This window comes from Malaclemys terrapin, chromosome 2 (genome assembly GCF_027887155.1).
Source record: "Malaclemys terrapin pileata isolate rMalTer1 chromosome 2, rMalTer1.hap1, whole genome shotgun sequence".
Lineage (NCBI taxonomy): Eukaryota > Metazoa > Chordata > Testudines > Emydidae > Malaclemys > Malaclemys terrapin.
Window position 1 is genome coordinate 245138127 of NC_071506.1, and position 24832 is coordinate 245162958.

The window sequence follows — 24832 nt, forward strand, 5'->3', positions numbered from 1 at the left end:
CTCTGGAACATCAGTTTTTACAGCACCACTGGCTTCAGTTTATTTGTTTAAAAAGGCACACTATCAGAATAAAAAAATCATACTAAAAATCCTCATCTTTATCACATAAAATTACTAAAACGGAAAACGTGGTGGTTCTTCGAGAGCTTGCTCATGTACATTCTATGTTAGGTGCATGTGTGCCATGTGCATAGTCGCCAGAGATTTTTCCCTCAATGGTATCCATCGGCCCAGCTCTAGCATCCTCTGGTGCCGCATGCTCAAGCACCAGTATAAGGGGGCCCAGCTGGCCCTGCACTGTCTCAGTTCCTTTTTACATAAGAATGGCCATACTGGGTCAGACCAAAGGTCCATCCAGCCCAGTATCCTGTCCACCAACAGTGGCCAATGCCAGGTGCCCCAGAGGGAGTGAACCTAACAGGTAATGATCAAGTGATCTCTCTCCATCTCCACCCTTTGACAAACAGAGGCTAGGGACACCATTCCTTACCCATCCTGGCTAATAGCCATTAATGGACTTAACCTTCATGAATTTATCTAGTTCTCTTTTAAACGCTGTTATAGTCCTAGCCTTCACAACCTCCTCAGGCAAGGAGTTCCACAGGTTGACTGTGCGCTGTGTGAAGAAATTCCTTTTATTTGTTTTAAAGCTGCTGCCCATTAATTTCATTAATTTCATTTGGTGGCCCCTAGTTCTTAGATTATGGGAACAAGTAAATAACTTTTCCTTATTCACTTTCTCCATACCACTCATGATTCTATATACCTCTATCATATCCCCCCTTAGTCTCCTCTTTTCCAAGCTGAAAAGTCCTAGCCTCTTTAATCTCTCCTCATATGGGACCAGTTCCAAACCCCTAATCATTTTAGTTGACCTTTTCTGAACTATTTCTAATGCCAGTATATCTTTTTTGAGATAAGGAGACCACATCTGTACGCAGTATTCAAGATGTGGGCCTACCATGGATTTATATAAGGGCAATAAGATATTCCCCATCTTATTCTCTAACCCTTTTAAAATGATTCCTAACATGCTGTTTGCTTTTTTGACTGCCGCTGCACACTGCATGGATGTCTTCAGAGAACTATCCACAATGACTCCAAGATCTCTTTCCTGATTAGTTGTAGCTAAATTAGCCCCCATCAGATTGTATGTATAGTTGGGGTTATTTTTTTCCAATGTGCATTACTTTACATTTATCCACATTAAATTTCATTTGCCATTTTGTTGCCCAGTCACTTAGTTTTGTGAGATCTTTTGGAAGTTCTTCACAGTCTGCTTTGGTCTTAACTATCTTGAGCAGTTTAGTATCATCTGCAAACTTTGCCACCTCACTGTTTACCTCTTTCTCCAGATCATTTATGAATAAGTTGAATAGGGTTGGTCCTAAGACTGACCCTTGGGGAACACCACTAGTTACCCTTCTCCATTCTGAAAATTTACCATTCATTCCTACCCTTTTAACCACTTCTCAATCCATGAAAGTATCTTCCCTCTTATCCCATGACAACTTAATTTACGTAAGAGCCTTTGGTGAGGGACCTTGTCAAAGGCTTTCTCTGGAACAACTTCTCTTTCCTCGGAAAGGCATTCAATCAGTGAGTCTGTTGTTTCCTCCTTTCTTTCTCAAGTTTAGTTACTTCAGTTTTATTCTTTAGCAGTAGTGTATACAGTTAGCTTAGAGGGGCATCGTCCACCCTTGGGATTGGGCATGCCCCGATCTCTGCACTTCAAACCCTGTGCCTCATGGGGCAAGCCCATGCTGGTGATCAACCCACACTCCAGCTGCCTGAAGTGTCTGGGGAAAGCCCATGTGTAAAAGCATTGCCAGATCTGCCATGAGTTCAAGCCTTGTACAAAAAAGGACAGGGAGGCTACGCTAAGCGCCATCTTGATGGAAGCTGCACTCAGACCAGCGTCAGAGCCAAGCCAAGCCAGTTGGACTCGGCACCGAGTACTTTGACATCGGTGCAGAGTGCTCCCTCCAGCAGCATGGGTTCCTCGGCATAGTTCCCCTTTACCTGTGCCGAGAAAGAAGCACAAGAAACAATGGTCCAAGAGGGGATGCTCCCGGAACCGAGGAAGAACAAGCAAGGGGAGTCCAGCAGAGTGCGAACTGCGTTGGGCCACTACTCCACCCCTGTTCAGCAAGTGACATCGTCAACTCTGCCCTGCTCGCAGATGCTGTTGAATCTGGTTCAGGACCATCCACTGAAACCTGGGGAACACCATGGCAATGGCGGGATCGCAGTGCTGTCCCACCTAGAGGCCTTCACAGCGGCCAAGGACCTGATGACTCTCCTGATACTGCTGACCCAGGCGAGGGACTGCTGACATCAGCGAAACTTCCCCGCTCTGGTACCAATCCCTGGATCCTCAGCACTGGCCAGTGGAAGCAAGAGGTTTGACCCCCTCCTGGTCTCCCCAAGCTGACTTGGAGTCAGAGGTAGAGTCCTGCACCCAGTCAAGGGGCTGTTACCCGTACCTGACATACATCCCACCAGATCCCCATGCATGCACCTGCCCCAGAGGGCAGTGGCCTATGCGGGTCCAATGGCCATTTTGGAATCCATGGGGGTTCCCCCCAGTACTGTGGCTACCTTCCAACTGTTCGTAGTCAGTGGTGCCCAAGAGAAGAGCCCCTTCGCCACACCATCCAGCACCTGATCCTGACTCCAGTACTGACACTCAGGAGTAGGCCTGTGTGATGTGGTTGGTGCAGGTCTCCTCCTCTTCCCCAGACGGGACTGAATGGCTCGGTGCTGCAGGATGACTTTAGAGCTCACCAGGCGCTATTGAAATGGGTGGCTTCTAACCTGGGGCTAGAGGTAGAGGTGGCTTAAAGAGTCCTCATACAGCCTGATCAACATCTTGGCCACAGCGGTCCCATCAAAGGTGGCCTTAGCCCTCAACAAAGCCTTTATGGGTCCAGTCAGGTCCCTATGGCAGACCCATTCCTCTCTACCCCCTATTTCAAAAAGAGCAGAGAAGTAGTAGTATGTTCCTGCCAAGGGGTATGAAAGCCTATAATCCCGCCCCCCCCCCACCCCCCCGGTTCCTTGTGGTCACAGCGGCCAACGAAAGAGACAGGCAAGGGCTGCACGGCGCAACCCCGAAGCTAAAGGACTCAAAGAAGCTGGACCTGTTTGGTAGAAAGATTTATTCCACTGGTGGGTTACAGCTCCACATCTCCGACCAGCAGGCCTTGCTCAGGAGGTAGGACTATAATGTCTGGGACTCGATGGCAGAGTTTAAGGACTTGCTGCCCCAGGAGTCCGGGCAAGTGTTCTCCGCTCTGATGGAGGAAGGACAGACCGTAGCCAGGACCTCCCTCCAGGTGACCCTAGACGCAGCTGACATGGCAGCCAAAACAGTAGCATCGGCTGTGGTCATGAGAAGATGCTCCTGCTCCAATCCTTGGGGTTGTCACCGGAGGTTCAACAATCCATTCAGGATCTTCTGTTTGAGGGAATCTCCCTCTTCTCTGAAAAGATGTTATTAGAAACTCCAGCACCTGAAACATTCCAGGGCTCCTCTCAGATTGCTGGGCCTCTACTCTCTGGCACTTTCCAGGAAGCATTTCAGACCTCAGCAACCTGCCCGCTTCTCATCTCTGCCACCTCGCCAAGACCTGTTGAAAAAATGAAGCACAGATTATAAGTGCAGGCAGTCATTCCTTTACACCTCAGCCTTGCTACTGGGCTCGAATAGATATCCAGGAGACCCCAAGCAGAACTTTGGAAGGGGGGCTCAAAAGCATTATATCAATTTCCATTCCAGATCCTGCCCCCCACCCCGTTGTTTTTAGACTGACTCTCCTACTTCAGCTCAGCATGATTCCTCATCACCTCAGATCATTGAGTGCTGAGTATGGTGGAGGAAAGTTACATCCTTCAGTTTTCTTCCACCTGTCCCTCTCCAGGGACCCTTCTCACAAGCAACTTCTAGTCTAAGGTGCAAGACCTCCTGAGGGTAGGGGCTGGAGAGAAGGTGCCTCAGAACTTGAGAGAAAGAAAGGGTTTTACTCTCACTATTTCCTAATCCCAAAGGCCAAAGGGGGTCTTTGATCCATCCTAGACCTGCATCGCTTCAACAGCTATCTCAATAAGCTGAGGTTTTGCATGGTCTCCCTAGTCTCCATTATTCCCTCCCTAGATCCTGGGGACTGGTACGCTGCCCTCGACCTGAAATACACCTATTTCCACATCTCCATCTTCCAGGGTCACAGAAGGTTCCTCAGGTTTATCATAAACCAGACCCACTGTCCAGTCACCATCCTCTCCTTTGGCCTGTTGGCAGCCCCTGGAGTTTTCACAAAATGCATGGCAGTGGTGGTGGTCTTCCTCAGATGGTAAGGCATTAGAGTCTACTCATACCTTGATGACTGGCTGATCAAGGGCCAGTCTGAGGTCCGGGTGAAAGCCAGCATCAGTCTGGTCCAAGCTATCTTCCATGCCCTGGGCCTATTGATAAACGAACAAAAATCTACACTTGTCTCTGTCCAGAGGATAGAGTTTATCAGTGTGGTGCTCAATTCTACTCAAGCTAGAGCCTTCCTCTAAGAGGCTTGCTTCCAGAAAATGTCAGTTCTGATACCCAAGATCAAGGCCCACCCTGTCACGACAGCCCATTTTTGCCTCAAACTTTTAGGTCACATGGCTGCGTGCACTTACATGGTACAGCATGGCTGGCCTCAGTGTACTGACCTAGCCGCCACCACTTGGACTTGGTGTTTACAGTTCCCGACCCGGTCCTCACTTCCCTCGACTGGAGGGGTCCCAAGCAGTGCATGCCTGCGTTCTCTTTGTCACCCCCCAACGGGCAGTATCCCTAATTTTGGATGTGTACGATCAAGGTTGGAGGGCTTACCTTGAGTACCTCAGGACTCAGGGCCTGTGATCTCAGGAAGAGCTCTCCTTGCACATAAATGTCAGAGAGCTCAGAGCAGTCTGCTTAGCATGCCAGGTGTTCCTAGCCAAGCTCACAGGCAAAGTCTTATGAGTGCTTATGGACAACATGGCAGCCATATTTTACATCAACAGACCAGGAAGAGCGTGCATCTCCACCATTTGTCAAGAGGCCAGTCACCTGTGGGACTTCTGTGTGAAACATTACATCCACCTTGAAGCTTCCCACCTTCCAGAAGCCTGGAACGTTCTGGGCAGATCATCTCAGAAAGTCTTTTTCTTCTCACCACAAGTGGTCCCTTCAACCAGATCCATCTTTCAGAGGTGGGGGTGGTTCTTCAAGTGCTTGCTCATGTACATTTCAAATTACTTGTGTGTGCTCGCCACACAAGTTTTCCCCTCAGCAATGTCCATAAAGGACCGGCTCTGGTGCCCTCTGGACTGGCGCCCGCATAGCGCGGTATAAGAGGCACCGCTGGCTCCCCACACCCTCAGTCCCTTCTTGTCACCAGTGATGGCACTGGAACATCTGCTGCTTTGGCTAGCATTGTTTTGTTCTCTGTTCTTGACAACTTTGAAAACCTGTAATATAGCTGTATATAGTTAGTAGTTTATTAGTTACCCTTAGTAGTAGTTCTCAAATTCTTCATTAGTCCCAAACGGGACTCAGCAGGAGACGGGGCATTGCCCTGGTCCCCAGGCTTTAAGCTCTGTGATCGCTGCAAACGGACTATGCCCATCAGCGATCCACATACCAGCTGCCTAAGGTGCTTAGGCAAAGGGCACATAAGTGACAAGTGCCATATCTGCAAGTCCTTTAAACCTAGGACGAAGAAGGAGCGCAATATCCATGTGAAAGCACTCTTAATGGAGTCGGCACTCACTCCGGCACGGGAGCAGCAGTCCGACTCCACACCGAGCACCACAGCCTCCATGCACAGTGCTCCGCCGGCGCCATCCATGAGCTGGCACCGGGCCCCCTCCATGGCTCCGGTCAAGAAGCTGAAAAAGACTGTGCAGGAAGATCTCCTACCTCCCCTAAGGAAAAGGAGAGGGCTGGGGGCAAGCCATGACCTGTGCCATGTAGCTCAACGCATCCTTTGGGAAGTCGGACCCCAGCTCAAGTCAAGTGATGAAGCCCATCCCTGTGACTCCAGATAGCGGTGCAGGCCCCTACCAGCTTCAGGTGCCATCGACACCCGAAGCCCTTCAAGCAGCTCAGGAGATCCTGATATTCCTGGTGCCGCCCACACCAGCTCCAGCGGTACCCCAGTCTCAGGGAAAACCCACGTTGGGACTTACGCAGCACCATTCCCTGTCGAGAGGGGCGTCCCACCATTGATTGTCCACCCGAAGCCGTCACGCCTCAGGACTAGAGAGGCAGGCCCAGTGGAGCTGTACCCGTGCCTCAGTGGGTCACAACTGAGGATGCCAAATTCAGGAGGAACTGCTGAGAAATAGGGCAGATAAGTAAACTTCTGTTTCACCACGCTGGCTAACAAGAAAATATAAAGGCAGTTTCCTCAGGCATTGCAGTTCTTATATCACCATCAAAAACACTGGATTCAGAGATGACTGGTTCTTTACAACTAGTCTCATCAAATAATAGGTTCTTCTGATCCCAAAAGACCAGCCACATACCCAGGGGGTCAATATATAACTTAGATCTTACCCCAAAATCACGCTGATGCCAATCCTTTAGCATATAAAATCTAAAGGTTTATTCATTTAAAAAAAAAGGTGAGAGTTAAAATTGGTTAAAGGAATCAGTTACATACAGTAATGGCAAAGTTGTTGGTTCAGGCTTGTAGCAGTGACGGAATAAACTGCTGGCTTAAGTCAAGTCACTGGAATACATCCATAGCTTGGATGGGTCATTCAGTCCTTTGTTCAGAGCTTCAGTTTGTAGCAAAGTTCCTCCAGAGGTAAGAAGCAGGATTGAAGACAAAATGTTTCCAGATCATATTTTAATCAGATAACATCACAGGAGCCCTCTTCGGTCTCCGTACAGGGGACACCAATCGAGGGAATCAAGGCGTACCTCGCCGGTAAATTGTCACAGACCCTCAGAGTGGCCGCCTGGCAAGAACTCCTGGACTTGGCCCGATTGTCTCCAAGGACTCGGTACCGATCACCGGACCATTTGAGTATCGGAGATCGCAGATCACCAGGCCTTCATCGCCCGTCTCCAAGCAGTAGGTCGCACTAGTCAGGAAGAGTTTCCTGGCAACCAGCCCGTATTAGCTCCCAGTCCCGTTGGACATCCCAGTACTGTTTGAGTAGCGTGAGATGTGGATCGCCAGGTCCCCGATGCAGATCCACCAAATGCCGTCAGTCCCCGAGATCCCGACCAAGACGCCCGTCTTGCTCAGACAGGTCAGCTTCAGGACGCAATGACCGGCACCAGTCGGACAAGAGCCACCGCTCCTCCCGATGCTGGTCGCCCAGTACCAACCACTCCGCTTATACCTCCGGCATGGAGTGAAGTTCCCTGACTGTGGGACAGGCCCCGGTACCTGTGGTGCAGGGCTACATCATCAGCACCGAAACCTGTCCCACGGCCTCACCCAACCTTCCCAGGCTGCCCAGTAGTGTCGGGAGTCTTGGAGAGGCCAGCGGACTCGGTATCCCGTCCCCCTCCGGTGCGTGAGGCTTCGGGGGGTAAAACCCCACAGGTCCAGGAGGACCCAGGGGAGCAAGCTGCTGGACTACCAATGGAAGTGGAGGTTCCTGCGGCATTGGCATTGTCCTCGTCGTCACCAGACTAGGCTATCACAGGGCCCCCTCACCCAGTTCCTCAAGATGACTCCAAAATGCACAGAAACTTTAGAAGAGGGTCGCTTCCAAGCTGGGGCTTCAGGCAGAGGAACTGGAAGAGCCCTTGGACTCTGTTTGCTCCTCGTCTCCGTCTTCCTTCATGGAGGGGTTTCCAAAATCACTAATATCCTGTGGCAGACCCCCTCCTCATTGGCCCCATCTCTAAGAGGGCCGAACGCAAGTACTTTGTGCCAACCAAGGGACATGAGTACTTATACTCCCACCCTGCCCCCAATTCCCTTATAGTAGAGGCGGTTAACCACAAAGAGAGGCAAGGTCAACCCAGGGCCACCCTCAAAAAATAAAGGACTTGAGGAAGCTGTATCTCTTTGGATGTAAGATTTATTAGTCTTCCAGCCTTCAGCTGAGAGTGGCCAACCACCAAGCCCTCCTTGGCCGACATGACTTTAATATATGGCAAGCTCTGGCCAAGTTCGAAGGGTCGCTCCCCGAGGCTTCCAAGAAGGAGTTCCGACCGATCATCGATGAAGGCACGACCACAGCCAGGACGGCCCTCCAGGCGGCGTCGGATGCTGCTGATGCTGCTGCCCGCACAATGGCTTCCACTATCTCCATGTGGCGAGCCTCCTGGCTGTTCCTCTCTGGGTTGTCCTCTGGGGGTCAGCAGTCAATGCAGGACTTGCCCTTCAACGGCTAAGCCCTATTTGCAGGAGCAAGTTGCATGGCTTCCAGGGCTCCCACACCATCCTGAAAACCCTGGGTTACGTCCCAAACCGCAGCAGCCTCAGGGCCAGGGGAGGCAGCCTCAGCAGGACCAGCCCCACAAACGAGGCAAGGGCTACAAGTGCCGTCCAAGCCGTTGGGCTCGACCCATGCCAAGCAAGGGGCCAAACATTTTGAAGGTGCGCCTGAGGTTGACCTATCAGACTGTTCCCCGGATCCACCTGTCCCAGTGTTCTCCAACCACTTTCCCCTTTTCCTCCCTGCTTGGACCACTATAACCTTGGACTGATGGGACCTCAGCACAGTGACGCAGGGTTATACGCTCCAATTCCTTTATACCCCCCCCTTCCGATCCACCTTTCCCGTCCCTCTTCAGGGACCCCCTCACGAGAGTCTTCTTACGCAGGAGGTAAAGGGGTTGCTACAGCTGGGTGCGGTGGAAGAGGTTCCTCTCGAGTACAGGAACAAGGGGTTCTATTCCTGGTACTTTTTAATCCCAAAGGCCAAGGGCGGTCTATGGCCTGTCCTGGACCTGCGAGACCTCAACAAATACCTAAAGAAGTTAAAGTTCCGCATGGTTTCCATGGCTTCTATTATCCCCTCCCTGCTGCCCTCGACTTGAAGGATGCTTACTTCCACATAGCGATCTTTTGAGGACACACATGCTTCCTCCGGTTTACAGTGGGGCCCCAACATTACCAGTTAGCAATCCTCTGTTCGGCCTGGCGACAGCATCAAGAGTGTTTACCAAGTGCATGTTGGTGGTAGTGTCTTATCTCAGGCGTCGGGATATCCATATCTACCCATATTTTGACGACTGTCTCGTCAAGGGCAGCTCCAGGTCTCAAGTCCAAAGGGATGTTGCGGAGCTTCAAGCCACGTGCCGCGCTCTTTGCCTACTGGTAAATGACAAAAAGTTGACATTAGTGCCAGTGCAGAGGATAGAGTTCATCGAAGCGGTCCTCGACTCGATCTGCGCCAGGGCCTTCCTGCTGCTGGAAAGGTTCCACACGTTGACGAACCTCATCGAGGAAGTCTCCACGTTCCCTCTGACTACAGCTAGAGTCTGTCTGTGCCTGCTGAGTCACATAGCAACGTGCACTTACATGGTCCACCATGCCAGGCTCTGGATGCGGCCCCTGCAACAATGGCTGGGGACAGTCTATCCTCAGTTCCAAGCCCCCCTGGAAAAAATCATTACCATTCCCCAGGCGATACTTACCTCACTGTGATGGTGGACTGACCACAGGACAGTCCTGAAAGGGGTTCGTTCGACAACCCCCGTCGCTCCATCTACTTGGTGTCGGATGCCTCAGACCTCTGCCGGATTACACATCTTGGCAACCTCCAGACACAGGGGATGTGGTCCCCAGAAGAGGCGAAGTTGCACATAAACATCAAAGAGCTCCAAGCAGTCCGGCTGGTGTGTGGAGTCTTCCTGCCCCACCTGTCAGGCAAGGTGGTATGAGTCCTGACAGACAACACAGCCTCGATGTTCTACATCAATAGGCAAGGGGGAAGTGTGCTTGTCAGCTCTCTGACAAGAGGCACTCCATCTATGGGACTTATGCATCGGCCACAAAATTCACCTGGAAACTTGTCACTTTCCCAGTGTCAGGAATACGCTGGCAGACCAGCTCAGCAGGCACATCTCCTCTCACCAGGAGTGGTTGCTCCATCCAGAGGTAGCCTGCATGATCTTCCAAAGGTGGAGAACTCTGCAAGTGGACCTGTTTGCTACCAGACAGAACAGGAAATACCATCGGTTCTCGGCAAGGGCTCCCTCTCCAGTGGCCCCTTCCAGGCCCCTGCCCAACCGACCAGTTCTACTGTTGCAGGACCACAGTTGTCTCCTACACCCAACCTCAAGTCCCTCCACCTCTTGGCGTGGATGCTGTGTGGCTGAATCCGGAGGAGCGGACCTGTTTGGAAGGAGTCCAACAGGTTCTCCTAGGAAGTAGGAAGCCCTCAGCTAGACTGACTTACCTGGTCATGTGGATGAGGTTTTCCCACGTGGCATCTCTCCCTTGCGTTCTTCCATACAGGCTGTGCTGGACTACCTGCTCCATTTGAGGAACCAGGGCCTGGCCTACTCTTCCATTAGAGTGTATCTTGCGGCCATGTCCACTTTTCACTCTCCGATCCAAGGGCAGATGGTGTTTTCCCATGACATGATGGTCGGATTCTTGAGAGGGCTCAGGAAACTCTTCCTGCAGATATGGGCTCCTGTCCCGCAGTGGGATCTTAACTTGGTCCTCTCTAGGCTCACCGGCCCGCCCTTTTTGCTGCTGGGTTCCTGCTCCTTTTCCCACCTGTCATGGAAGGTCGCATTCCTGGTGGCAGTGACGTTTGCAAGACGGGTCTCTGAAATTAAAGCCTTGGCCTCAGAACCTAGAGCAATTTACCTAGCCAAGTGGAAGCATTTCTCGGTGTGGTCTTCCCAATGAGGCTTCTCACCAACTTAGTCACCCCTCCAGTCCATGCTGGATACCTGCTCCATCTGAAACAATAAGGCCTAGCCATTTCATCTACCAAGGTGCATCTAGCATCAGTCTCAGCCTTCCAATCTCTGGTGGGTGGTAGGTCAGTCTTCTCACATGAAATGTCCATTCACTTCCTTAAGGGTCTAGAGAGGCTTTACACTCAAATTCGCAAACCTCTCCCTCTCTGGGACCTACATCTGGTCCTGTCGAGACTCTCAAGCCCTCCCTTTTAGCTACTGGCATAGCTCTGTTGTATCTCTCCTGGAAGGTTACATTCTTGGTAATGATTACCTCAGGCAGGAGGGTCTCAGAAATCAGGGCCTTTATGTCAGAACCCCTATTTATGGTGTTCTTTAAGGACAAGGTTCAACTGCACCTCCCCACCCAGAATTCCTCCCAAAGGCATTCTTTCAGTTTCATAGTAATCAGGCTATCATCCTGCCCCTTTTCTTCCCAAAACCACACAAAAATACAGAGGAGTGGCATCTCCACATGCTTGATGTTAGATGTGTCCTAGCCTTCTACATGGAGGGAACCAAGCCGTTCAATAAATCCATGCAGCTCTTTGTGGCAGTAGCAGACAGGATGAAAGACTTATCAGTTTCGTCCCAGAGAATTTCATGCTTGATCATTTCCTGTATTCACACGTTCTATGAGCAGACAGGAGTCCTACCTGCCATCTTGACAGTCCATTTGATGAGAGCTCAGGCTTCATCAGCGGTGTTTCTGGCCCAAATCCCAATTCAAGACATCTGCAGGGCAGCGACCTGGTCGTCAGTACATACTTTCTCATGACGTTCCTAGAGAGTAGTTATCAGTGGTTCACAGTCAAGCTGGAAAGGCATATTGATTATGGTCCCTCAAGGATCAGTTCTGGGTCTGGTTCTGTTCAATATCTTCATCAATGATTTAGATAATGGCATAGAGAGATTACACTTATAAAGTTTGCCGACGATACCAAGCTGGGAGGGGTTATAAGTGCTTTGGAGGATAGGATTAAATTTCAAAATGATCTGGACAAACTGGAGAAATGGTCTGAAGTAAATAGAATGAAATTCAATAAGGACAAGTGTAAAGTACTCCACTTAGGATGGAACAATTAGTTGCACACATACAAAATGGGAAATGACTGCTTGGGAAGGAGTACTGAGGAAAGGGATCTGGGGGTCATAGTGAATCACAAGCTAAATATGAGTCAACAGTGTAACAGTAATGCAAAAAAAGCAAACATCATTCGGGGATGTATTAGCAGGAGTGTCATAAGCAAGACATGAGAAGTAATTCTTCCGCCCTACTCCTCATTGAGTAGGTCTCAACTGAAGTATTATGTCCAGTTCTGAGCACATTTCAGGAAAGCTATGGGTAAATTGAGAAGAGCTACAAAAATGATTAAAGATCTAGAAAACATGACCTATGAGGGAAGATTGAAAAAATTGGGTATGGTTAGTCTGGAGAAGAGAAGACTGAGGGTGGATATGATAGTTTTCAAGTACATAAAAAGTTGTTACAAGGAGGAAGGAGAAGAATTGTTCTCCTTAACCACCGAGCATAGGACAAGAAGCAATGGGCTTAAATTGCAGCAACAGTGGTTTAGGTTGGACATTAGGAAAAACTTCCTGTCAGCGTGGTTAAGCAGTGGAATAAATTGCCTAGGGAAGTCATGCAATCTCCATCATTGGAGATTTTTAAGAGCAGGTTAGACAAACACATGTTCCCTTCCAGTCCTATGATTCTTCTCCCACTACGCCATCACCTGATAGGCTAGGGATGACACCAAGTTTGGTAGAGCAGTGTTGCAATCCTCATGTCCATGAACTCCAAGTCCACCTCCTCAGGTATTGCTTGGGCATCACCTAATGTGTAATGGACCCGAACAAGCACTCAAGGAAGAAAAAACATTTACTAACTTTTCTATAACTGTTGTTCTTTCAATATGTTGCTCATGTCCATTCCATGACCCACCCTTCTGCCCCTGGCAAGTTAGCTGGCAAGAAGGAACTGAGGGTGTGGGGCTGGTCGACCTGTTGTACCGGTGCATGAGTGCGTGGCACCAGAAGGTGTTAGAGCCGGTCCGAGGGTTACCACTGAGGGAAAAATCTCCAGCGACTTTGCATGTGGCGCGTGCTTGCACCTAACATGGAATTGACATGAGCAGCACATCTTGAAGAACAGTAGTTACACAAAGGTTAGTAACCATTTCCCTCCTCATTTATATGGTTTATTTTTATTTTCTAAGCTGAATGAATTTTAAAAAGTAAACAAAGTAGGAAGTTTATTTCTGATTCTCATGCATCAGCCACACTATGATGGCAAGCACTCCAGAAGTGTGTTTAAATCCAAACAAACACTTTTAATTGCACTCCTTTTTTTAAAGCCTATGTTTTATAAAACCAACATTTTTCTTCTATTTCAGTGTCCTTTATGAAAATGTGGGAAGTCAGTGCAATACATTTTAAACAATTCAAATGAAAATCAAAATATAATCCAAAATGAAGTCCAAATCAGGAGCACAACCCAAAAAAAGGAGTTTTAGAATTTCAAAATTTGCATAGCAGTTATTTTTGTCTAAAGTGACATACAAGTCTAAACTTACTGTTATGAGAGTTAAATGGATTAAACAGATTAGAAGGTTTACTTCCCATGAACAACTATCATCCACAAAACAATGCACATTTTAACTATGGGCCTGATTCTGCACATGCATACCTTTGTACTCAAGTAGTCGTGGTGGAATTGCCCACTTAAGAGCCCACATGAGTAAGAAAATAATGTGAAAATTAAAAAAAAAAACAGGGGTGCTATCTTCTCACTTTTGAACCCCATCTACCCATACCAATTGCCTGTATGAGAATTAAAGGTTGAAAATTCAATATTACATGCATATAAAATGTACACCCAAAAATGCAGGCATCTGTTCCTTCTGCACCTGCTTCATGACTCCCACCTTCCTATTGTCCTAAATCCTCCTGACTCCCAGTGCACTCGCTCCCCACTGACAGACTTCAGTAGCCCAACAGCCCCATACAGGTTCTAGCAGCTGCCCCTTCTCCAGTCCACAGGGAAAGAGCTTCCTCTGAGCTCCTACCTCCACTCACTCTACTGTAGAAGGGAAAGGTGGAAGTGGGGCTACTGTTAGATGGCTGGGGTGAGCCCATAGTGCCGTACCTGCTCTGAGTGTACGGTGGCTCTAGCAGCCAAAGGGGGAACTACAGACAGCTCAGATAAAAAGCTTCCCGTAGTTGTTCACATGGTCATGGGTGCAACTGCAAAAATTGGTCCAAAATCATGACACTTCCCAGTGCTGGCACCACTGCATTCGTTCCTTGGGACTGCTTGAGTGTATTACATACTTAAGTGTTTGCAAGACTGTGGCCTCAGTTTCCTTAAGAATAGGATGTTTACCACTTTATTTGCTGCGGAGAGTGATACTACACAGTGTTATAGAAGCTTGTGGTCTGTCTTATTCTGAAAATGAGTGATATTTAGGGATAATTGGTGAATACATGTTTTTTTTTCCTGCAGGTATTGTTCCACGGTTGATTAAAGTTGCTCCTGCTTGTGCCATAATGATCAGCACCTATGAATATGGGAAGTCCTTCTTTTGTAAATTAAACAAACAAAAAATATACAAAGCTATTAATTCTCATTCAAGCTGAGATTGCAATGATAGTCAAGGTATCTGGTCACGGTTGTGCCAACTTTGACTGTTGACTAGAATTAAACTATTCCAGACCAGGTAAAATTCAACCATGACGTTTGCTAACCAGATGCAATTCCCTTTACTTAGCACTTCCTTCAGGTTGCTTATGCACCTTTATTTCTGAATTCAAAAAAGTGTAAGAGTGCTACGTGGTGTGTATATTCCTAGAACCATTGTTTAAAATTTCATGTGAATTCTCTCTTTAAAGACCATGCTTTTAGAGAGCTAAGGAAGTAAATTGATAGTTTTATAATCATCAGAAATGGGTAAAACACACTTTGAGATTGGTCAGAAACATGAAATAGTATTTGCCACCTGTATTAAAGAAAAAACCTCTTTCAGTGGAAAATGAGACTGGTATGGAACATGATTATTTCTGACATGCATTTTAATATTTCTTCAAATAGCCTCTCTTAAATGTATTTATGCTCTGAGAATCTATTAGGTTTGTGTTCAGAAAAATAGACAATATGTAAACAAACATGGAAAGTTTTTCATGAATGCTCAATCATGTACCTAGATATGTTTAGATATTTGTCCCTTCAAGGAGTGGTTGTCTTGGCATCAGTCTTCTTTGTTATTGAAAGTTAGGTTAAGTATTTCATCAGTGTTTCAGTGAGACCGAGGGTAGAAGGGGGCACCACTAAATAGCCTTGAAATAGAACTGTAAAAAACATTTATATTTGGCCTTCCATATATGTGGTTTGAAAATTGTAAGTAGGAGTATCCTATAGACCACAAATATAATAGTTAGGAATCCTGTAACTTTCACTGGTCCTATATTGATTAGAAACTTTACATTACACAATCTTGAGTTAAATGAATAATCAGAATTAAGTTGTTTGCCATATAACCATTTGCATGTTTTTCACTTTGATTCTGTTGCCATTTAAGTTGCAATTTCAAAGCAAAATAGTTTAATATTTGGATTCCATTGCAGAGCCATGTATTAAGCTGATTAGCTGGTTTATTTCTAAAAGTTGGAAATCAAATTTCCCATTAAGAGCCTGATCCTGGATTTTTGCACATCCAAATACTCCAGAGGGAAGCTTTGTGATGTCCAAGCAAGGTAGGAGGGAGCCTACAGGAGGGTAAAATGTGCTACCTATGACCGACTAGTTGTGTGCAATCTTACTTTTGAAGTACAGTGGCTATTATGCTAAGGAATTTTAAATATTAAGATGTCTTGGATACCTTTTGGGTGCATGCAAGAGGTATGATGAAAGCTTTCACAAAACTAACTTCACTTCCATAGCATCTGAGGACCACAACCTAGTTCTTTAAGAATTGGCATTTAAGGTTTCTTGGTGGTGAAGGGGGGAGGTGTTAAACTTTGTCAGGGGTTCATCTTTGTCACCTAAAACTAGAGTAAATATGTAGGTGACCTTTCTACAGCCCTGAAGCAGTAAGCTAGAAATCACCAGTTCATTTGTGGCTCTTCAGGTTTTTATCCTTTCATTAATTCTGGACTGCTCTTTGTCCCCACTGATCGCATTGTAGGCTTTGTTGTTGCTATATTTTTATGCACAGTACTAGTACATCCACTTCATAGTGACTAAGTGTTGCCTGTCATGCTCACAGAGTTCAGTAAACTAAGATAGTGCCCACTATATGTTATGTGGCCAAGGAAAGAGAGCTTTTTTTTTCTTGTGGAAAAACACAGTTTTGCTAGCCATCAAAGATGATGATTAAGAGTCCTGCAGGTTAAAAGGATGCAGAATAAACAATGGTGAGAGGGGGCAGAAAAATGAGTTCTCATTCAAGTGATCCATGAAGAATTCTTTCTCAGAATAATTTACACTTTAATAATATAAAAAGAAATAGCACTTTATGAAAACTACATACATCCCAATAAAAATGGAGATAAAGAATGTAATACATGGTTTAATCATCATGGAAATGAGTTCAGATACTAGAGATCGATGGGTTAAAAATGTTAATATTTAATAAAATCAAATTTTTTCTTGTTTTGTGATCCTGTGTACAGATAGATAATTAATTTTGTTTCTGATAGTAGAAAGTTTAAACTCTTATTCATGAATATTTATTTCATTAATTTGCCTGTGGTTTAATATAGATGCTTTGTGATTTTTTTTAATTGGTTTTGTTTTGAAACCTCAGCTCTGTTCTGTCTGACACCTTACACTTCATGCAAGATGTAGCTTCTAAAACCAGGCTTTAAACTATCCCACTTGGTTTATGTAAACTTGTAAAAGAAAAGATGGTAAATTTGAAATACAGAAAACATTAACCCTATAGCTGAGCCAGTGGACAGAGTAGGAGGGATAGGTTAAAAATGAATGACAGTTGCTGAAAAAGTTACATAAGAATGGCTATATTGGATCTGACCAATGGTCCAGCTAGCCCAGTATCCTGTCTTCTGCCAGTGGCCAATGCCAGGTGCTTCAGAGGGAATGAACAGAACAGGTAATCATCAAGTGATCCATCCCCTGTTGCCCATGCCCAGCTTCTCGCAAACAGAGGTCAGGGACACTTCAAAGCATGGTTTTACATCCCTGCCCATCCTGGCTAATAGCCATTAATGGACCTATCTTCCATGAACTTAGATATCTAATTCTTTTTTGAACCCTGTTATAGTCTTGGCCTTCACAACTTCCTTGGGCAAAGAGTTCCACAGGTTGACTGAAAAAAATACTTCCTTTTGTTTTAAACCTGCTGCCTATTCATTTTAGTTGCTGAGCCCTAGTTCTTGTATTATGAGGAGTAAATAACACTTCCTTATTTACTTTCTCCACACCAGTCATGATTGTATAGACTTCTACCATATCCTCCCTTAGTCATCTCTTTTCCAAGCTGAAAAGTCCCAGTCTTTTTAATCTCTCCTCATATGGAAGCTGTTCCATACCTCTAATCATCTTTGTTGCCCATTTCTGTATCTTTTCCAATTCCAATATATCTTTTGAGATGGAGCGACTACATCTGCACACAGTATTCAAGAGGTGGGCATACCATGGATTTATATAAAGGCTGTATGATATTTTCTGTCTTCTTATGGATCCCTTTCCTAATGATTCCCAACATTCTATTAGCTTTTTTGACTGCCACTGCAAATTGAGTGGATGTTTTCAGAGAACTATCCACAATGATTCCAAGATCTCTTTCTTGAGTGGTAACAGCTAATTGAGACCCCATCATTGTATATGTATAGTTGGGATTATGTTTTCCAATGTGCATTACTTTGCATTTGTCAACATGGAATTCATCTGCCAGTGTGTTGCCCAGTCACCTAGTTTTGTGAGATCCCTTTGTAACCTGCAATTTTTTCCACTTCACTCTTTACCCATTTTTCCAGATCATTTATGAATATGTTGAACAGTACTGGTCCCAGTACAGAACCCTCGGGGAAACCACTCTATACCTCTCTCCATTCTGAAAACTGACCATATACTCCTATCCTTTCTACCAGTTACTGATCTATGAGAGGACTTTCCCTCTTATCACATGACAGCTTACTTGCTTAAGAGCCTTTGGTGAGGGACTTAGATTTTCAGAAAGTTTTTGACAAAGTACACTATATCACCCTTCCCACATGCTTGTTGACCACGTCAAAGAATTCTAGTAGATTAGTGAGGTATGATTTCCCTTTACAGAACCATGTTGACTCTTTCCCAACAAATTGTGTTCATCTGTGTCTGATAACTCTGTTCTTTACTACAGTTTCAACTATAGTTAGGCTTACCAGCCTGTAATTGCCAGGATCACCTCTAGAGCCTTTTTAAAAAATTGGCATCATATTTGCTGTCCTCTAGTCATCTGGACCAGAAGTTGATTTAAATGATAGGTTACATACCACAGTTAGTAGTGCTGCAATTTCACATTTGAATTCCTTCATAACACTTGAGTAAATACCATCTGTGACTTATTACTGTTTATCAACTTGTTCCAAAACCTCCTCTAATGACACCTCAATCTGGGACAGTTCTTCACATTTGTCACATAAAAAGAATGGCTCAGGTTTGGGAATCTCCCTCACATCCTCAACTGTGAAGACTGAGGCAAAGAATTAATTTAGTTTCTCCACAATGGGCTTATTGTCCTTGAATGCTCAGTTAGCATCTCAATCCCCAGTAGCCCCATGGGTGGCTTAGGAGGGTTCTTGCTTCTGATTTTTACTTCATTTGACTCTAGATTTCCTTTCACAGATAGTGCCACTCCCCCACCAGTATGACCTATTCTGTCCTTCCGCTATATTTTATTTTAGTTTTGGAAGGACAGAATAGGAAGGACCTATTCTGTCCTTCTGCTATAATTGGTTTTAGTAATGAATTGAAAACTAGAGGCATGATCACAAATAAAACAGCCATTTACTTCACTGTGACAGGCCCATAGTTTTTAAATAATTTAACAAACTCTTATTGTTGAGGTCACAGGCTATCCAGGAGGCATGGAGGGAAATGGAGTCACAATGACTAGTGCCTCAAAAGGCCAAAGACCTGAGTGTTCAAGGGTGTTTATCATCTGTCTTTACACTCTTCTTGGATGAAAGAACAGGCAACCCTGCCCAAAAGAGTTAATTCTGGATGCTCTTGGCCCAGGCAGGATGTTGCCTTCTGGTAAATAGGAGTTTAAAACGAAAATAGAATGCAAAATGGACAAGGAAGATAAGTATGACAATTGTGCAAGTGCACAGAAGAGGGGAGATAAGGGCTCTCCGTCCAACTATTAGAATGCCAAAGGATTTTTAGCAAAAAGGTTAGGAATCCACTTGTTAAATATTTATTATAATGGCATCCAAAGGCTCCAATTGAAATTGAGGCCATATTGTGTTGTACAAATTCAGAAAAGAGACTCCCTGCCCTGAAAGTACAGAACAATGAAAGCATAAGATTAAACCAGAAGGCAGATTTAACACTGAAAGAAAAATGCTTTTTGTGATGTGTATAATTCAATTATGTAATGCCACTTGATCAAGGTGAATTTCTTAGGGTACATCTACACTACAGGGGGGAGTCAATTTAAGATACGCAAATTCAGCTACGTGAATAGCGTAGCTGAATTCGACGTATCGCAGCCGACTTACCCCGTTGTGAGGACGGCGGCAAAATCGACTTCTGCGGCTTTCTGTCGGCGGTGCTTACTACCACCTCCGCTGGTGGAGTAAGAGCGCCGATTCGGGGATAGATTGTCGCGTCCCGACGGGACGCGATAAATCGATCCCCGAGAGGTCGATTTCTACCCGCCGATTCAGGCGGGTAGTATAGACCTAGCCTTAGAAACTTAAAGAATTTAGACTGTGAATGAGTAGAATTTGCAATTACAGGGCAATAGTTTTCAGCCCTCATGCTTCAGGATGTAGATGGCTCCACGAGCTGTGCTCAATTTTATTTATAATATAGTGCATAAATACTGCATGAAAGTTTTATGCCTTCCTCTGGCGCATCTTGGCTTTGAAAGCTCTTACGCCATAGCTTGAGATATTGTTTATTGTGGCACAACATGTACTTTAGAGGAAGGGGCAAGAAATGCCATAATGGATATTTGTAAAATAAGGAAAGTTTGTCTTAGTGGTTAATTTATGTCTGAAGCACATGTTTAAAACTTTTTTTTATCCTAACTAAATGGACTGTGGCCATTCACTTAAGGCTAGGTCTACACTGCCCTGCGGTTTGGACTACAGAGGTGAGAACAGTAATGCCTGTCAATGTGCTGCACTTCAACTTCCCAGTGTGGATGCAGCAGGTGTGAATGAAAAGGTTCCTATTTTGCATTAATGTAAGCCTGTCTGAAGAGGATTACGTTAATGCAAAGTAGGAATATTTTAGTGTGCATCCGCACAGGAGAGTTAGAGCATAACACTTTGACCCACAGTGCTGTTAACACTTCTCTAATCCAAACTGCAGGATAGTGTAGACAAGCCTGTGACTACCTAATACGTTTTTAAATCCTGTCAAACTCTTAGCCTCAATGATACTTTATGGCAATACCTAGCCTTTTCTTTGGAGCCCACTGAACCACTATTTTCTCATTTCAAATGTAAGCTTAGGTGTTCCTTTCTTTACTTCAAAAGATTCATTTTGCCTGTATGAAGTACTTTTATTAAGGAGACTTTCTATGTCAGAAAATCTCACATTCAAAATATAAGGTTAAGCTCAAGTTCCTGCCTTTATCAATTGAGTATAACCCAGGAGTTCAGACTTTCATAACGTGGGTCACATATTAAAAGATTTCATGGATTTCCTCCTCTCCCATTCATGACTGTATAAGGTTCTTGCACCAACTACAGCAATTATGTAAATAGAAAATACTGGTGCATTTCAATTTAATGGATGAAAGCAGGGAATATTGAGTAGATAAAAATTGGGAATAGAGCCAACACCTTGAGGCAAAAGTTAAAGATAGTAGTTTAGAATAGCTATCTTTTTTTAAAAAAAGGTGATGTATTATACTGTTTGTTTTTTTAGCACAGATTCCAAGTCAAAGCATAATTTAAATGTTTGGGGTTAATTTATAGTCTCCATATCACTCATGCTAAAAGGAAATGCATATTCGTTGTTTAGACTTTCAGAAGACCTTAAATGAAGTAATGTGTTAATTTTAACACTTCTTTAGGAATATTAGAACAAATTTAAATTGCTTTATGCTCACATGATACTAGTGTGTTAGTGATCTTACTTTACACTTCTTGATTAGAAAAGTACAGAGACGAGCTAGTAGTGGCAACGATACAAAATGTTTAATTTACATGCAACAGTTATAATATAGCACGGCAACAAACTACACACAATTTTGGCATTTATTTTTGTTCAAATATTTCTGAAAAATGGACAGCATTTAGAACTGACACACACATACAATCAGCTTCCTCATGCACGAACATTGACATTTACAAACTAATACTAGTGTGAAAGATTACATAAAACTTAAATTACATGACAGATGAATTTTATAGCAGCTCCTCCAACAGAGCTATCTGCTGACATGACTAGAAAATCATGATTATAGCCAAACAGTGATGTACTGGGAGAAATGTTTAAAACAGCACAAGTTGCTCAAGTTACTGTACACAAATCAGTAATGTTAACTTTATGGAATCCTGCTTCCCTCATTGTATTAAAAATGCATCTTTAGTTTAGAAATTACTATTTAATGAATACTGTTCAATTAAGCTACTGAACTGCCATGAGAGCATGTTCTTAGTGCAAGAACCAGGACATTACTTTATGCCGTAATAGTCATTCTGGTAGACCTTAGGAAAGGAGCACTACGGTTTTAATTAAGTTTTATTTCAGAGATCATTAGAGTGGGTTAGTCAGTTCTGAAAATGTGTAATTTCACATGCTTATCAAGGCAACATTCCTGCATTCTTCTGTTTACAAGAATGATTAGATTGCCTGTTTTTCTTTATCCGACCCTTTGAAAAACTAGTAGTGCAAAGGGTAAGATTACAAGAGGCACATTTCTCTGGCAAATATAAATAAAGCAAAGAGTATAGAATGTAGTATCTGACTGTAAACAAAAATCTATCTGAAAGTATGCTGTAATTAAATAACCTTATTAGTACTGAAGCCACTCATGTAAACAATATTTGAAACTTCTTTGGCACAACAAAGCATTTTCCCCTTGATTAATAAATACAACACACTTACATGCATTTAATTTTTTTTAAAGATACTGATCAGCATTACCTTAATAGCAAAATTCATAGATAAAGGACTCGTTACATCTTACAAAGATATAAGAATACAGTTTGCAGTGTTAGAATACAGTTTGCAATTCAAAAATTAATTTGCAAACTTTAAAGGTGAGAGTTAAACTGGGAAGATGTAAAGTTTAGTTTCATTTCAAAATGTTTTCAGGTAATTCATATCAGTAGCTTAATTAGAGGCATAGAATTTTAAAGGATTCACTTCTGTTTAAGTATTACTGCACAGCATAATCAAGAAAAATACCTATCCAAAACTTTCATGGGGGAAAAAAAAAAACACGAGCATGAGAATATTGTCATTTAAATTATCAATTTCCATTCTAATCCTTTTTTACTCCTGAGATCCTTTACAATGGACATGAGGGGGGGAAATTTTCCCCAAAGCTCTAAGGTGATGACATCACCATGTTTCCCCCCACCTTTACATTAACATAAGTCAGTAACAAAAAGCAGGTAACTAAGATGCACCTTCTACCTGCAAAGTTCTTCCTCATTTGGGTCTTATGATCACCTGGTGACTTGCCTCCTAATCCCTTCTTAAAAGTTGGAAGTAATCCTGATGTTTAAGATTTGTTACTCTGTTCCCTTATCAAAACCTAGGGATGTATACTGTTTCTTAATATGGCCTTATCTGAACATAAAAATTAACTCTAAGTGGCATAATGGGAATGCAAATTTAACACTTACCTGTCAGTATTTCAAAACATCTAACAGGTTAAATAAGTTATTTCAGATCCTACATAATAGAACATATGCAGATTAAAATATGATATTTAAACAAGCAATGTTTTGTAATATAGTGTAAACTGGAATTCAGATATTCTTTGCTAGCCTGCCAAGACTTATTCCCTGTCTCTTCTGCAAGTGTTGACAAATATGCAGAGCAGTCAAAGAAGTGCTCTAGTTAAGAGCCTATGGAACATAGATCACGACTGTTTAGCAGAAGACTGATATTCACATATTTCATTCTAAAAGGTAATTATATGTTACTAAATCATACATAAATTGTTTAAGAATCCTAGTCCGGTACAGAATGTAAGATCTCAAAGAGTAAGTCCGGGAAAAATCCTTTTAAAGAAAAGCATGACAAACAATGGATGTAAGTTTTGTGACTTTTCTTTAAATAGATCATTATGAAAAAAGGACAAAATAAAGCAGCATATTCTTTAGCTTGCTTGAACCTTTAAGAGTCTTCACAGCAAGTCAAATTCTGGCATACAACACAAAAGCTCTTCCTGTTATGTATATCCGCTCAAGATGGAGTTAGACCTGGACTTGTCATCTCTGCTGTAGGACTTGCAAGGTATTCACTTGATTTCAGACTTGTAAGAGATTTATAACTTGCTACAGAAGTCAGAGAACCACAGAGACCAAGCAGTGATGGAGTGTCTTCCTTCCCTGTTAAAACAGAATTACATTAAATCACTATTACAATGCAATTCCTAATACTAGATTTACCTGAACAGCAGTAACACTGAGGGAAGAGAGAAGGTCAGTATATGTATCTGTTTATAGAATGTTCATCCTCGATACAACATAAGCGCACACGCACAAATGCCATTGTCAGTTTTTAGGGAAACATGCTACTGTGTCCAGCATCTCCCACAATTCTAGATGTCTAGGCAGTTCTCTCTCTACAGCTCACAGACACAACAGAGTTTTGGTGCCACGTGGTCTGACCATGCCTCTTCTACTGCTTCCTTGCAGATTCTCTGCCTCTGGAGCATCACACAGTGGTCGTTTCTTTTGCTTCTGCCCTTACTCTTTCTATCTTAACACTTCTGCCCAGTTTTTTGGGCAGTGGGGAGCAGTATTCTTCCTCCACAGCATTCCTCCTCCTCCTCCTCCCTGGGTTGGTTAACCCTTCAGGGTTGAGTCTCTGCCAGCGCCTGTGACCCATAGAGTCATGGCAGAGCAGCCAAGAAAGCACCAGGTCGAATTCAAAAGGTGCTGTGAGGCAGTTTTCCCATGGTTGGCAGATGGCAAGCTGGGCCCAGCCTGTACCCAGCCTTCCATCCCCTAACTCCATAGGTCCCTGGGTTACGAGTCCAACAGGCAAATGGGGTTCCCTACTAGGGATGTAAATATAGTTTAAAAAGTTAACCATTTAAACAATTACAATATCGTTTAAACGGTTAACTGATTAAAGGGAGGGGGCTGGGGCAGCACCAGCCAGCGCACCTTGCGGCTGGGGCCGAGGGGTTAATGGTTAAGGCGGGTTAACCAATTAGACTAATGCTTACTGGTTAACATTTTGCATCCCTATTCCCTACCCACTGAGGCAGCCACAACTCTAATGTGGAAAAAATGGACCAGGAACCCCAGTGCATAGCAGGGAGAGGCTCTAAAAGTGAGGAGGAGCCTGACCACTGGACTCATGGAGTAAGTCCCAGGGGGCCCCCAAGAACGAAGAGGGGAGGCTTGCAAGTTCACCAGTCCTGCCCACAAGACTTAAAGTGGGTCCTGAGCATCCTGGAAAAAGAAGCAGGGCTTCTAAATCAGCTCCCCCTCCCGCCCCAAAGCAGATCATGAGGGTTCTGACTACAAGTTGGCACCTTTCAGGGTGGGCTCTGA

The 24832-nt window shown here is 44.4% G+C and overlaps 2 protein-coding genes across 7 annotated transcripts in view; one reads left to right on the plus strand and one right to left on the minus strand.

Annotated features, from left to right (window-relative positions):
• The window catches only part of SLC25A40 (solute carrier family 25 member 40), a 78379-nt gene extending 63304 nt beyond the window's left edge, over positions 1 to 15075 (plus strand). For all 5 annotated transcript variants that reach the window (XM_054020548.1, XM_054020550.1, XM_054020552.1 and 2 more), the window contains one exon: positions 14415 to 15075. In XM_054020548.1, coding sequence (XP_053876523.1) covers positions 14415 to 14548 — 134 coding nt within the window. In that variant the 3' untranslated portion in view covers positions 14549 to 15075. The remainder of the gene's footprint in view (positions 1 to 14414) is intronic.
• Positions 15076 to 23303: 8228 nt separating this feature from the next.
• RUNDC3B (RUN domain containing 3B) overlaps positions 23304 to 24832 on the minus strand; it is a 160736-nt gene continuing 159207 nt past the window's right edge. For both annotated transcript variants that reach the window (XM_054016713.1, XM_054016712.1), the window contains one exon: positions 23304 to 23656. In XM_054016713.1, coding sequence (XP_053872688.1) covers positions 23511 to 23656 — 146 coding nt within the window. In that variant the 3' untranslated portion in view covers positions 23304 to 23510. The remainder of the gene's footprint in view (positions 23657 to 24832) is intronic.